This window comes from Garra rufa, chromosome 23 (genome assembly GCF_049309525.1).
Source record: "Garra rufa chromosome 23, GarRuf1.0, whole genome shotgun sequence".
Lineage (NCBI taxonomy): Eukaryota > Metazoa > Chordata > Actinopteri > Cypriniformes > Cyprinidae > Garra > Garra rufa.
In genome coordinates this window covers 34,602,879-34,617,853 of record NC_133383.1, presented here as the reverse complement: position 1 = coordinate 34,617,853, position 14,975 = coordinate 34,602,879, and the positions used below count along the sequence as shown (strand labels likewise).

Below are 14,975 nucleotides of genomic sequence, written 5' to 3'. Positions count from 1 at the left end.
TACCATGCATTTTATATAATCCTTCTTATTTTGGTAAAATAAATAACATTTTGAAGATTCTGCAAGTTCTATGTAAACTTTTGACCTTAACTGTAAATAACTAAACTATTAACTAAATGCAATCTATCATGAAATATGGCGTTATTGTACCTGCATATGATGATTAAAAGCTATTAAAACACATTTAGTGAGTAAAGGTTACTCCAAAGTTCTTCCATAATGGAAATCAATTACAATCAAACACTAAGAAATTTTCAAATGATTTTATTATCACCAATTAATGAATTAGGTGGATCATCTTCACATTAGAGCAAAAAACAAAAAAAAAAAAACAAGCTCTCATGCTTCTGTCATCTCAGTCATTCATACATACACTATTTCACTTGAGATTACGGTAAAACACTTCTAGTTTAGATATTAGAAAATGTGAAAATGCTATCAAGTGCATTAAACTGTGGTTGTTTTATTATGACGCTTTGACTCAAATCATAAGCAAAGTACAGTCAAACACCAAGAAAATGCACTTTTCAGTATAATAGTGAATAGACTTCAACATGATGTTTAGATGAAATGCCATAAAACATTCAATGTGCTTAACAACCATATTCAGGATAGGTGGAAAGTAATGTCATTTGCCTGGAAATAAATTAACACCGTTGTTTTGAGGAAACGGAACAAGATATGACACTGGGATATTTGCATTTGTATGTATTAAAGGGATAGTTCACCCAAAAATGAAAATGATGTCATTAATTATTCACCCTCATGTCGTTCCGAACCCATAAGATCTTTGTTCATCTTCAAAACACTAACTAGGATAGTTTTAATAAAATCCATCCGAGTTACCATCTTCCACCAAAATAACTTGCAGAAGAAGAATTGTAACACAAAAAGTATTCTCATAGTGTCATAAAATGAAGGTTAAACCACTGACGTCACATGGGTTATTTTATCAATGTCCGTACTAGGTTTGTGTGTCTTTACCGTGGTAGTTGTGTCTATTCAGGGTCAGAAAGCTCTCGGATTTCATCAAAAATATCTTCATTTGTGTTCAGAAGATGAAAAAAGGTCTTACAAGTTTGGAACGACTTGAGGTTGAGTACTTAAAGACAGAATATTTGTTTTAGGGTGAACAATCCCTTCAAGGAGCAAACAAAAGTGTAGTTATGTTATCTTAGCACAGCACATAATTTCAACTCAAAGCTCAGTTCATAAAAACTTCCAGATCCAAATCAAAACGATCATCTATTTCAATCAACAACATGCCACAAATGTTGTCAATAAAGCGTAACATCTATAAACCAAGAATATTCCTTACTAACAAGATCTTTCAAAGTACCTTTTGACTGACCGCTGTGAACAAGTTTTAAACACAAAACAAAATAATAGAAAAAACATTTTTTTAAACAAAAAAAAGCTATTTTGGATGCCTTTAAACCACTGGGATGTAAACAGCGCAGTGCTATCTAGGTGTTAAACACACACAAATATATTTAGGCCATGTCTTTTTATGATGAACCTTAACAGAATGCTGCAACAAAGGAATTCTGACTGAATTAAAGAAACAAAGAAGGAATTCATATGGAACAAGATTAAACAGGATGATGAAACAGCTGATGTTTACTTACACCTTCAGTAAAGAGCAGATATTCAAAACAGGAAGTCACATGGTTGATTATCTGGATGTCGTAATCAACCAACTCATTTCACATTTCAATTGCAACATAATTCCATTGCAAATTATGCCTATTTAGTTACACTCACGTAACAAAAAGAGTCATGCCATTATCAAGTGCTAACCTCGATCAAACAAAGGACATCTGGATGTCACAAACAAGATTATATTTGTTCACATCCACCACACAAAATCTGACCTTGGGATTTGAAAGAACAGTTTTCATTTTCTCTGCAGAGACCATAAAGAAGAAACAGATACAGCAAAATGCATGTACCTTTGCATTTTCTCCGATGATTTATCCACACAGCAATCTGAAGTGCTACTGTATCAGTATGAAATCAAGGTCAAACGATGGGACGGAGACCAAAACTGTACAAGAATCTTGATTTATGTCTGTAGGTTGTCCAAATATAACAGACAATCCCATTCACAAAAAACACTAATGCTCTTAATTCTTCGCACTTGCTCAAAATCCATCCTGCAGTGCTTTTGTATGCCGACTAGCGAGTCGTGCTCCCACTTTCATTACGGTATCGAGTCACAGTGTCCTCATTTGCTGGAGTTCAGAGTAGAAAAAGATGTTTTAGACTTCAAACAGCCCTCTAGAGCGCAGCCGAGCCTGATCGTGAGGATGTTGCGGTTGGCATAAGACACACCTCTCTTGTGTTTCCACAGAAGGTTTTGGTGATCCTGTGAAGGCTGTTTGGGTTTTACTGGCAGTGAACATTCACACGGTAAATGAGGACGATGGTGAGGTCGATCTGCCTCTGCTGAGAGCAGTTCACCACAGTATAAACTGCATAAGCGACTTCCTGAAGTTAAAGGTTGTAGGATGTGTAGATGCTTCTCCTGTTGTTTTTCAGCATCTCAACGGCATGATCGATTTTGATGATCGTGATTTAAATGCGGAGTGAAATAAGGCTTGGCAGGAGAATCTACAATTAATAAATGGCGTTATTTTGGCTCATCTCAGCAGTTTGGCTTTGATTCACCCTACGGAAAGAAGCAGCAAACTAACAGCATACAAAATGGGGGATGAGCGCTCTGACCAATCCTGTGCTAGCTGTCATACAATGGCATAGATGAATTTTGAGAATAGATTAATTTCCGTGGATGTAAGAAATTTTCTGTTCGGGGTCATTTTACCACTGTGTATCAATCGCTGTTGCCAGACACGCTCAGGCGTAGAATTGATTCGGGCCTCCGGTGTGAGCGCCGTCAGCTAGCCGATCTTGGGTGGGTTGGGTAGGTTTTACGACACTGACGTAATCGTGGATGCCAACGTCCATGTTTTTAGCTCTGAGAGCAGCAGTGTGAAGCTTCTCCAGGAAGTCTGGCATGCCTATGAGACAGAGAGGAAGTGAAATCTTTGCAAACAGGTGTTAAAACAGCAGCTGCAGAAAGGGCAGAATTCAAGGGCGACTTTTATGATGAAGCCAATTCATCTGTGAAATTCCCAACTGTGATACTAAGATAAGTACAGTTACAGTTGAGGTCAGAAGTTTACATCCCCCTTTCAGAATCTGCAAAATGTTAATTTTACCAAAATGCATTGTGTTTCTCCATCAGTGAGCTTTTGGTGAGTCTCTCAGTGTGAAAAGATGGATCTCAAAATCATACAGTCATTGTTGGAAAGGGTTCAAATACACAAAAATGCTGGAAAACCAAACAATTTGTGGGACCTGAAGGATTTTTCTGAAGAACAGCGGGCAGTTCAACTGTTCAGGACAAACAAGGGACTCATGAACAACTATCACTAAACCAAAAAACAGCTGTGGATCATTCAGGTAACACAGTATCTACAATCAAGGGGATGTAAACTTTTGAACGGGGTCATTTTATAAATTCAACTATTATTTTCTCTTTTGGACTATATGTAAACATCTTGTGAAGTATCTTATTCAGGTCAGTACTAAATAAACAGTAACATGCATTTTGTATGATCCCGCTTATTTTGGTAAAATAACATTTTGCAGATTCTGAAAGGGGGGTGTAAACTTTTGACCTCAACTGTAAATTCTGCAGTAATGAGAGTCCAACTGGAAACAGATACTCAGTGAGATACTAATTATCTAAATATTGTGTCTAATTTTTTTTTTCTAAATTCTAAGGAATGCTAGGAAAAAGCTATAAAATTAAAATGATTCAAAATAAGAGGAAACATAAAAGTCATACAATGCTGAAAGCCGTTTTTGTTGGCTAAAGATATAGTTAATCCAAAAATGAAAATTACCCTGTGATTTAGCCATCATAGGTCTATATGACTTTCTTTTTTCAGGCGAATACAATTAGTTGTATTAAAAAATGTCTTGGCTCTTCCAAGCTTTATAATGGCACTGAATGGGTATTGAGATTTGATAGTTCAATAAAAGTACAATGAAAAATGCATCTATTCATCTAAAAAAATCATTCCTCAGAGGGGTTAATACAGGCCTTCTAAAGCAAATCGATGCATTTGTGCAAGGAAAATATCCATATAAGCTCAGGTGAGAATATGCTAGTCTTGTGAGAACGAGCCCCTCTTGGCTTATATCGAAATCCTCCAACATATTTATTTACAAATCCTTGTTTTGTACTTCTAAATGCTTTGATTCACTTCAGATGCCTTTATCAACCCCCTGGAGCCATGAAGCATTTTTTATGATGGATGGATGCAGTTTATTGGACTTCAAAATCTCATTTTGAAAAACTCCCATCTCATTTTCTCCTCTAACTTCAAAATCGCCCTACATTGCTGCAGAAGTACCGACCACAAAGTGTTCACAAAGTGAACATGCAAAGAAGATCAAACGCCCTTTACAAAAAAAGGAAAAAAATTGATGTAGAACGATTTTGAAGTCGGAGGAGAAAATGATGGGAGTTTTTCGACATATCCTAACTGTCATGACCTGGAATACACACAGTTCATGCAGAGCTTTTTTTTTTATTTTTAGAAAATAACTGAACTAGATAACTAGATTTTGCTAGATAAGACACTTATTCCTTGGCTGGGAACATTTAGAGTTCTTTAAAGCTGCATTTAAACTGCATTTTGGGAGTTCAAACTCGGGGGCACCATAGAAGTCCACTATATGGAGAGAAATCCTGAAAAAATTTGTTTTTCAAACAACAACTTCTTCAAGACTCAAGAAAGAAAGACAAACACCTTGGATGACAAGGGAATGAGTAAATTATCTGTAAATTTGTTCTGGAAGTGAACTTCTCCTTTAATGTTTTTGTGGAAACCATGATAGACTTTTTGGACCCTGGATATAACTTACTAAAAAAAAATTTTTTACTGTCCAAATAGAAGCACATACAAAAAAAAAAATCAGTCTAAGTGCATAAGCCAGATGGCTTACCGCTAGACACCATCCAGCTGACGCAGTAGCGAGGGAAGACCGTCTGGGGATCATCGCTGTAAGTCAGCAGGTAATCAAAGCCATTCTGTTGAGACAAGATAACTAGCTTAAGACTGCAAACTAAGACCAAACACAGACAGACAGACAAACTAAAGATTCCCTATTTTTACCTCGTCAAATGACCTATGTGGGCGGATGACCATCTTGGACTGGTAAGAGTGAACTCGGACAAACTCCTGGGACTCTGGTACACTGGGGTGTCTGACGGCTCTGAACGGAGAAGGAAGGCACGCTTAACAAAAAGGACACACTTCAACTAATTAAAATGTCACTAAATAACACCTATAAAATGGCAACAATTGTTACCTGGAGACTAAGATCATTAAGTTGCTCTCCACATCAACATGATATCGGCGCACGTAGACATAGTCTCTAGAGTACATGGGATACTGCAAAAGAAAGGTCAAGAAATAACATCGATAGCTATTAAACAACACTGTAAATATGGACAAACATGTTCAAGTACACTACCAGTCAAACGATTTAACAGAACAATTGTGAAATATATTTACTATTTAAAATAACCACCTTTCAAAATGTAATTTATTCCTGTGATCCTATCTAAATTTTTGGCATCATTGCTCGAGTCTTCAGTGTCACATGATCCTTCAGAAATCATTCTAATATGCTGATTTGCTGTATACGAAACATTTTAAATTATTATTATCAACATTTAAAACAGTTAAGTACATTTTTTAAAGAATTCTTTGATAAATAGAAAGCCTTTATCTGAAATAAAAAGCTTTTGCAACATTATACACTACATCATTCAAAAGCTTGGAGTCAGTATCATTTTTTATTTTTTGGGGGGGGGGGGGGATTATAGAAATTAATACTTATTTGGCAAGGATGCTTTGAAGTGATCAAAAGTGATGATTAAAGACATTTTCTATTTCAGATAAATGCTGTTTCTCTGAACTTTCTATTCAAAGAAAAAAAAATTTACTCAACATAATAGTAATAAGTGTTTTTGAGCAGCAAATCAGAATATTAGAATGATTTCTGAAGGATCATGTGAATGGAACAATGATGCTAAAAATTCAGCTTTTCACAGGAATAAATTACATTTTAAAATATTTTCAAACACTTATTTTAAATAGTAAAAATATTTCAAAACTGTACTGTTTTTGCTGTATTTTAAAATAAATAAATGCAGGCTTGGTGAGCAGAAGAGACTTCTTTAAAAAAAAACATTAAAATCTTACTGTTCAAAAACTTTTGACTGGTAGTGTAGCTGTTAGGAATCAACACATATTTTATATATAAAATACTTACATAAAATAATGTTTACTAAGATTTTTAATCCAATCGCTCTACACACTTTAAGTAATATCAACTTATTAGAATTTTAAAGTTTTGTAACTTCTTAAACAAGGAATAATTTAACAATGCAAACGAATCCAACTTGACAGACTGATGAAACAGGACAGACAAAAGATTAAGCTTAAAGGCATTGAATCCTCAGTCAACTATTACTAGATTATGCTTATGTTAATTCAACTCAGCCTATTCAAGAGGAGAACTTGATTCAGAACTTACTGGAAAATGTGTCGCCCAATGAATGACCTCGGTGCCTGTGTTGACGTCCCTGTCCACCACGTCCAGTTTGATTACCAGCGCGTCCCACTTCTTTCTGTACTCAGTGTCCAACTGGAGTAAAGGGAAATATTTGGGAGAGTCTAAATATAACATTCAAATACCAACACTAGATACCAGCCACATGCATACAGCACGATATAACATCATTAATAAATGGAGTGCAAGGCAGATGATGCCTGAAACATGTAACAACTTGCACATTTGGAGTGAAACATACACGCCATCTCATGCAACCACACAAAATCTAACACCAAATAACAAGACAATACAAAATAATATTATATTCTATTGAAAAGTGTTTAAAAAGTGTACAAAATGAACCCCAAGTATTAAAATGAAACTAAAAATGCATGGTTGTATCCTCAAAACCTCAAAGTCAACTCTTGGTGCATTTCCATTACAGATTTGTGCACAACCTTTTGGTTGGCAACCCTGTAGGTAAGACTTTGGAAGGTTGAACAGTACATGTTGTTTTACTTTATCTTGCTGTTATAACTGGAGTTTATTTATTTAGTACCTGAACATTGAAGAATTGCCGGGGGGTGACGTCTGTATATGAACCAAACACTGTAAAAACAGAGAACGGTCATGTAAATCCATTATTTGAACAGGGCTGGACCAACAGTTCCTATGATAATCAGTTAAACTTAATATAAAGGAGTCCTTCAAAGTGCATGTGCCGCTTTTCACAAACACATTCAAGTCAAACACAATACCAATTAAAGAAACAATAGAGGGTTTGCACTTGCATCACGATTTGGTCAGTTAGCTGGATGCGCAGCCATATTGACGATACTAAGATGTAAGCAACAGTATTGCTTGCAGGGTTAATGTACTACTGAATACATTGTTCTGCTGATTTATGCTATCTAATCCACTGATAAAACATGGAAGCTGCTAAATCATATAGAGCAGGGCTTAGTAAGCAGGAAAGGGCACAATATTTAGACAAACCAAAGTAAGGTGGTAAAGATACATACAAGCAGTATCAATTAAGAAATTAGCCTAATATTTCACCTACTTGACCAGAAATGATAACAAACATGAATGTTGTCAAGATTCTTGCCCTGGAAATTCTGGTTTAGTTTGGCCAACCACAAACGCCTTTTGTTCCTCAGACACTTTGGCACTCTTCTCCTTGATTTTTATAACTTTTGGCCATCTATTGCACTCCAAATTTTTTTCCCGGTCCAACCGATTAGTACAGCCCAAAACATGACAATAATTGACCACTTCCAGCAGCAATAACCAGCAAAATATGCGAGTTTCATTTGGTTCAGCGGCATTGCTTATGTTCTGCATCACCAATATGGCCGATCAATGACGCACTGTGAAAACACTCTATAAATAGATGTTTTTATCATTTAAAACATACCTCTGTATTCAAAAAGATGGCTATCCTTGATAGGTCTTCTCCAAACTCTTAAGTTTTTCTTTTCCACGACCACTTCCCAGGTTGTATCCACATGCACAGCTGTCTTTGGGTTCACATTCGGGCTTCTCGCCGACTCCAGTGCCTGCAGCTCCCACGCACACCTTAAACACAGGTTCAAATAAGCTGCATTGACCACAATAATGCATAAATAAGACAATTAGCTAAACTGAGTCTTATCCCTCACCAAAACCACACCCTCTAAAGACATAGCAGCCAATCCGAGGTCACACGAAAAGTGATTGACAACTTAAGAGCATTTCTGATTGGTTAACCAAATGGTGGGCCGTTCACTATGGCTATTAGATTTACGCTTGATAGTACACGCTTAAAGGATTACTTCACTTTAAAAATAAAAATTATGAAAATTTACCCCCATGTCATCCAAGATGTTCATGTCTTTCTTTTTTCAGTCGCAAAGAAATTAGGTTTTTTAGGAAAACATTCAAAGATTTTTTTCTATATAGTGGACTTCAATGGTGCTCAACGCATAAAAATGCATTTTCAGTGCAGCTTCAAAGAGCTCTAAACGACCCCAGCCGAGGAATAAGAGTCTTATCAAGCGAAATGATTGGTTATTTTGTAAAATAATTACAAGTTAGCTGCTTTTTATCCTCAAATGCTGTAGAACCTACAGCATTTTTAACCTACATCGCCATCCTAATGTTTACAAAGTAATGGGCACAAAAAAGTTAAAACAACAATTAGGGCTGGGCGATTAATCGAAAAGTAATCGAAATCGACATTCAGAACCTATAATCGATCAAATTTTTCCAGGACGATTATTTCGATTACTTTCCCTTTAAAAACACCGAGGCGCCAGAGTTCACAGAGGGGGGCGCGGGAGCTGAAATGCTTAGAGATAGAGACCTGTGCGTGACAGATTTTTCAGTCAGCACGGAATATGTTATCTCGTCCCACTCCTGCCCGTGAGATTCATGTTTTGTCCCTCTCCCGCCTGCAAAAGCCTGCATTGTGGTTACCTATACATATTTTTTGAGTACATCGATCTTATTCTCAACAGAAAAGCAAGCATGGGCTGCTGTGTGCATGCATGGCAGAATGCGAGCAAACAATGCTCCCTGCCTATCTCAGTTCATCGCGATCTCATACAACTCTTATAACACGATGAATATTTGCACAATGAATATTTAACAGTGTCTACACTTCGTGTGTTGCATATTAAGCAGTGCGCAAGAACTTTCGGTGAGTGGATTCTTGCATTCCAGAAACTTCCTATTCTTGCACCTGTTAATCATTTTGAAGTTATATTAGTTGTTCGTGTTGCTTTTGTGTAATAGATGAATAACAATTTGTATGTTTTTAGATATTTTATGTTTATATATTTCTATTTTCCGGGAGTCCCTCCAATCATTTTATTCTCCCGCATCCCGCACACACACGAGTTTCTACCCACTCGCGCATCAAGTTTTGTCCTGCGCCGCACTCTGTTTCTGTGCAGGTCTCTACTTTGAGGTCAAATAAAGATGTATAAAATGTTTTACTAATAATTTTATATAAAAATGTTTTTAAATCATATGCTTACAATGCCAATATAGGGCAATTAAAAAAAAATTAAACAAGTGTAATTGACAGTATTCTGACCAGTGGCGGTTCTACACGGAGGCCAAGGGAGGCCCGTGCCCCTGTAGACATGTCCTTGGCCACCCCTGTGGCCCCCCCGTGCTGACCAAATAAAAAAAATAATTAATTATGGTTTTACACACGAGTGCCAAAAGCGGAACTAATGCGACGCATCGTTCTACTTACATGGGTAAATTAGAGCGGCGCACACAAACACTGCAGCAACAATTAGAACTACTCTTGGATAGAGGAGCTACGATTTATTTCTCCTGTTGCAAGAGTCGAAGGTAAGCAAAACAATTTCATTTCGTGAGTGACTTGTTGTTCTTGCACATAACCGTGTTACTTTTGTTTTTCACACTGATAATTAAATCAAGTTTGTAAATGGCTTTGTAAAATCTTTGTTAACGTTAGTTAATAAAAATATACAGCTGTTCATTGTTAGTTCATGTTAGTTCACAGTGCATGAACTAATGTTAACAAGAATTTAATAAAGTATTAGTAAATGTTGAAATTAACATTAACAAAGATTAATAAATGCTGTATACGTGCAGTTCATTATTAGTTCATGTGAACTAATGTAGTTAACTAATGTTGACCAACGAACCTTATTGTAAAGTGTTACCAAAAACTTCACAGAAAATCTGAAAATCATATCTAAGCAAAAAACGAAAGGCAATGCATGCCCCTAAATTTCTTCTTCTTCTAATAGTTATCATGAAACGAGGAAGGGACATAGCGTCCTTTTTTGTCCCAGTAAACAAGAATGTTGTACCCTTTGTTGTACCCTGGAGTTTTGTTCACGTTGAATTGACACACTGTATTTGTACCCTGTACTGTATTTATCATTTAATAAATGTTTTAGGGATGCTCATTTCAGTTAATTTTCCTGACCGACAACCGCTGCTCATTATCCGAACATTAACCTTAACTGATACAATTAGAATAATGAACTTGTTTAAAATAAAAAATAGAATGCACGATTATCTGTGATGATACATAAAAACTACAAGCAAATGTTTTATTTTAACGTGCAAACAGCAGCATACAGAGCAGCAACAAAAACTGCATTCATATACTCAAATTATCACGCATCAGCTGCGCTTCTGAGAACAGAGAAAATCAGACTGAAAAAAAAAGAATAATTTAAACAGGCCTACACTAAATATTTATAAATTAAATAACTACCTAATTAAGATGACAAAACTAAAACACACTGAATCTTTCTATGCACTTTGAAGAACGGTACCGTTCTTATTCTTCTCGTTGGACATAAAAATATATAGCAGGCCAGCCTATCCCTCAGTGTACCTAGTTTTTACTTATTTCGACATGCTGTACGGATAGACTGGGACGCTGTCAGTTAACTCTTAGATCCGCGACAAAAACACATCACAAAAATCATTTCAATTTGCGATTGGGGTCTTTTCATCCACTGGTCATATGTGGATAAACGTGTTCTCACAGCGTTCAATAGCCAATCACAGACATTTCTGTTGATGTCATTATCGCAGTGGCCAATCAGAGGCAGCTATGTTATGATCCACTCACCACTTAAAGTGCCGGTTCAGTTCTGCTGAAATTCTACACCTCTGAGAACTCTCTCATTAAAACAAAGAAAGTGTAGACATGATGTAAATAAGAGATTAATTGTACTGTGTAAATGTGATTTTATTACCTTTTATTAACTTTGAGAGATTGCGATGAACTACAGTAATGTATGAGTGACAGCTTTCCAGTGATTGTAAGGGGAGCGCGCACTTTTAAGACTATAATTAATTCAGAATTTGAATTCATTTATTCACGGATTCACTCTCTGATAACGCAACATCGCCATTGCTATCGTGCAGCACATAGGCTACTACATCAGTTACACAAACTAAGAGAAGGTAAAGCAGGTGCTTACTCATCAAAATATGTCTAAACAGCCGCAGTGCGCACGTGTCAACACGCGCCCGTGAGTAAACATTATTTTTTTCACCATGCAGCAAACGTAAAAAAAATTAAACCGTTTAACTTATAGTAAAAATCGGTTAAAATTCTTACTGTCGGTTAACAGTGAACGGTCAATATGAGCATCCCTAAAATGTTTGTATGATTTTAAAGTAAAATAAAGTTTATAATCTTTAAATATCACTTGTTGTCATTTTTTAATGTGCCCCTCTGGTTAAACACTGGCCCCTTCTTGGCCCCCCTAGTCAAATTTGTCTAGAACCGCCACTGATTCTGACGATCCGGCGTTTCAATCTACAAATCACCAACGTTTACCATGGTTTTACTGTAGTAACACTGACAGTAACCATGGCATGGCAGAAAAGTAAAATATTCATATAGAATTTTATTATACTTATAATGTGCTAAATATATTAAAGGAGTAATGGAATATATATATATTTTTTGTAAGTCATTACAGTTGTTTGTTGTACATTTGTAATTATACTGAATGTCTTCAGGATGCTGTTTTTCATTACAAATTCTTTACCGTGGTAGTGTAATCTACAAATGTATGCAAATGTATGAAAGATGAAGCTGTTGTTATTTTTACAGATACTCACAGAAACAGAAGCTGTCAACTCTGCTACTGTCAAATGTGCATTTCTAAAATCTAAAACTTGTGATATATATGCATACATACATACAAGAGCAATTTTATTAAGAAGAGATACTGCTTATTTTCATTGAAACATTGAAAATAATTTATTTTGTTTCCAAAAGTGCAAGTTATTTATTTTCACTAATTTAAGAAAAATGTGACTGTTCGTTTTAAGCAATGTGTGCTTTAATTTCAGTTGTTCAACACTGATGTTCAATAAATAATCGTAGATAGTTGATAGTGTGTGTTTCCTTCAGTTATTTTAAAATCAAGTAATGCACCCTTCATTCAAAAATCTCTCACTTGTAATATGTGAGCATATTTACTGTACAAAACTTGTCAGTGAACTATGAGGGCAAAAAAAAAAAAAAAAAAAAAAAAAAAATTATATATATATATATATATATAAATATAATTAAATATAATTTTATTAATAAATAAAATAATCGTTCATTAATCGTAATCGAGTTAAAATGTTCAATTAATCGAGATTTTGATTTTAGGCCAAATCGCCCAGCCCTAACAACAATGTAGAACGATTTTGAAGTTGGAAGAGAAAATGAGACATACTCTAACTGTCTTGAACCGAAGTGCACAGAGTGCATGTGTATCGCAGAGCTAGACAAGATGAGCATTTGAGATTAAAAAGTATATCAATTAGTATATGAATTTTAGAAAATAATCCATAGTTTCGCTAGGTGAGACCCTTCTTCCTCGGCTGGGATCATTTAGAGCCTTTTGAAGCTACATTTTAGAAGTTCAAATTCACGGGCACCATAGAAGTCCACTATATGGAGAAAACTCCTGAAACGTTTTCCTCAAAAAACATATTTTTCTTAACGACTGAAGAAAGAAAGACGTGAACATCTTGGATAACAAGGGGGTGAGTTGGTTATCTGTTAAATTTTGTTCTGGAAGTGAACTCCTTTAAGCAGTGTGAATATCAAAAAAATGGGAGTGTCTTATTTCCAAACTTACATGTAGCAACAACATAAACAGTCTATAAGTGAGAAAAGTACCTTCTCATGTCATCATCTCCAATCTTCTCGTCTTCCCACATGAAGACTCCAGCCAGTGCTGCTATGAGTTTTCCAGTAGAGGCGTGTTTGCTCTGAAGGCGCCGAAATATGTTGCCCACGAGTGTCCACCTGCTTCTCTCAGAGTATAGGTTTGAGTACAGCTCGCCTATTTGAAAGGCCCTTCTCAGCCTCTGGCCTGTCACAAAACTACAGTGGTTGGCGAATATAGATAATAGCTTCTCCTTCTTCTTCTTCTCGGAGGCCAGCTTGTTCGTTCCCCTTCCTGCTTTCTGGAGCCATGACACCAGCAGGCCTACGCGCTCACCCAGCCACGACAAACTCCACGATTTGCTACTTATCGCACTAGTTTTGTTAAAAGTGCTGAAGTTTTGCAATCTGACAGCTGACAGCCCTATATTGCACACGGGGCGGTGCTGGACGGAGGAGAACATCTTTGCTTCTAGAACAACGATGAGTCGATGATATCTCGGTTTGACTTTGAAGTGCGCCCTGAATTAGCTAAAAAACAAGGATTTACTATACAAATTAGTTCCCATGTATTAACAGGATCGAGACAAGTGCAAGGTAATGTCAAGTTGACATGCACTAGCGATTATCGTGCAATAGTTAACGACAGGTTTAAACGGACAGTTAAAATGCACGACAGCAAAGTAATTTATTCTGTTCGTATTCTCATTTCATGTTATGAGACGCTATCTTAGATAAACAAACAGTTTGACATTTACGTGCAACTGAGATCAACTGACTAACGTTAGCTAGCCAACATTCAATAACACGCGACCGTGGGCAAACTCTACTTACACCAACGAAAACAACTCGACTGTTTTCAACGGTACGTCTTACTCGATATTTTATAACACCTAAGCTTATTATCTTATTCCTGTCGTTTAATTATTCTTACTTTTAACCTCGTGCGTTAGCTTCATGCCCTCACGCCTCTCTCTGGTGGAGTGCGTGTTGCGTCGAACATTCGTGTTGGCCACGCCCTGCTCAGTTTTTGCGAGTTTCTATTGGCTGTCTCTTACGTCGAGAATGCACCTCTTGTTCTGATAGGGTAATATGGCTGTCTGTCTTCGTTGGACACCACCCTGGATCAACCAGCAAGTTCACATGCCTCACCCTATGCCAACCCATGGAAAAGGTCCTCTACAACTGTAAGGTTAAACAGATTTACCACGTGTTTAGTCAGCAGTGCTGTAACGATAAAATAACGAACCACTTATTAAGTGCAGAGTAAACAAAATTAAGTACATACGTACACAACCAGTCAGAAGTTCGGACACTCCTACTAATCATTTATTATTACCACATGCTATTATTCGTCACGGTTTGGAAGTAACGTTAATAGTTAAGTCAACAAATACATTAAGTAATTTATTCTGTCAAATTCATGCATATACTATATTATTTCCTATCTTTATAAGTTCATATCGGTGTCCTATCTGAAATATATACAGTTGAAGTCAAAAGTTTACATGCACCTTGCATAATCTGCAAAATGTTAATTTTACCAAATAATAAGATTATCCGAAATACATAGGCCTAGTATTTTTTTTATTTTGTACTGACCTGAATAAAGATATTTCACATAAAAGACGTTTACATAGTTCACAAGAGAAAATAATAGTTTATTATTATTTTAGAATAA

At 36.2% G+C, this 14,975-nt stretch overlaps 1 protein-coding gene across 1 annotated transcript; it reads right to left on the bottom strand.

Moving 5' to 3' along the window:
• Nucleotides 1–249: 249 nt before the first annotated feature.
• Nucleotides 250–14,267, bottom strand: stard7 (StAR related lipid transfer domain containing 7). Its single transcript, XM_073829927.1, has 8 exons — nt 13,307–14,267; nt 8,054–8,214; nt 7,196–7,245; nt 6,619–6,729; nt 5,386–5,468; nt 5,190–5,289; nt 5,020–5,104; nt 250–3,020 (listed from the first exon to the last, which is right to left on the bottom strand). The coding sequence occupies exons 1-8, from the start codon at nt 13,756–13,758 to the stop codon at nt 2,857–2,859; spliced, it is 1,206 nt and encodes a 401-aa protein (XP_073686028.1). The 5' UTR covers nt 13,759–14,267; the 3' UTR covers nt 250–2,856.
• Between the last annotated feature and the right edge of the window lie 708 nt (nt 14,268–14,975).

Bases quoted from the DNA above. Each gene is read 5' to 3' on its own strand.
- stard7 (XM_073829927.1), bottom strand. From the start codon at position 13,758: ATGTTCTCCTCCGTCCAGCACCGCCCCGTGTGCAATATAGGGCTGTCA. The intron at 7,246-8,053 runs GTATGTTTTAAA...CTGTTTTTACAG, and splicing joins CCATCTTTTTGAATACAGAG to TGTTTGGTTCATATACAGAC. The intron at 3,021-5,019 runs GTAAGCCATCTG...TCTGTCTCATAG, and splicing joins CAGCTGGATGGTGTCTAGCG to GCATGCCAGACTTCCTGGAG.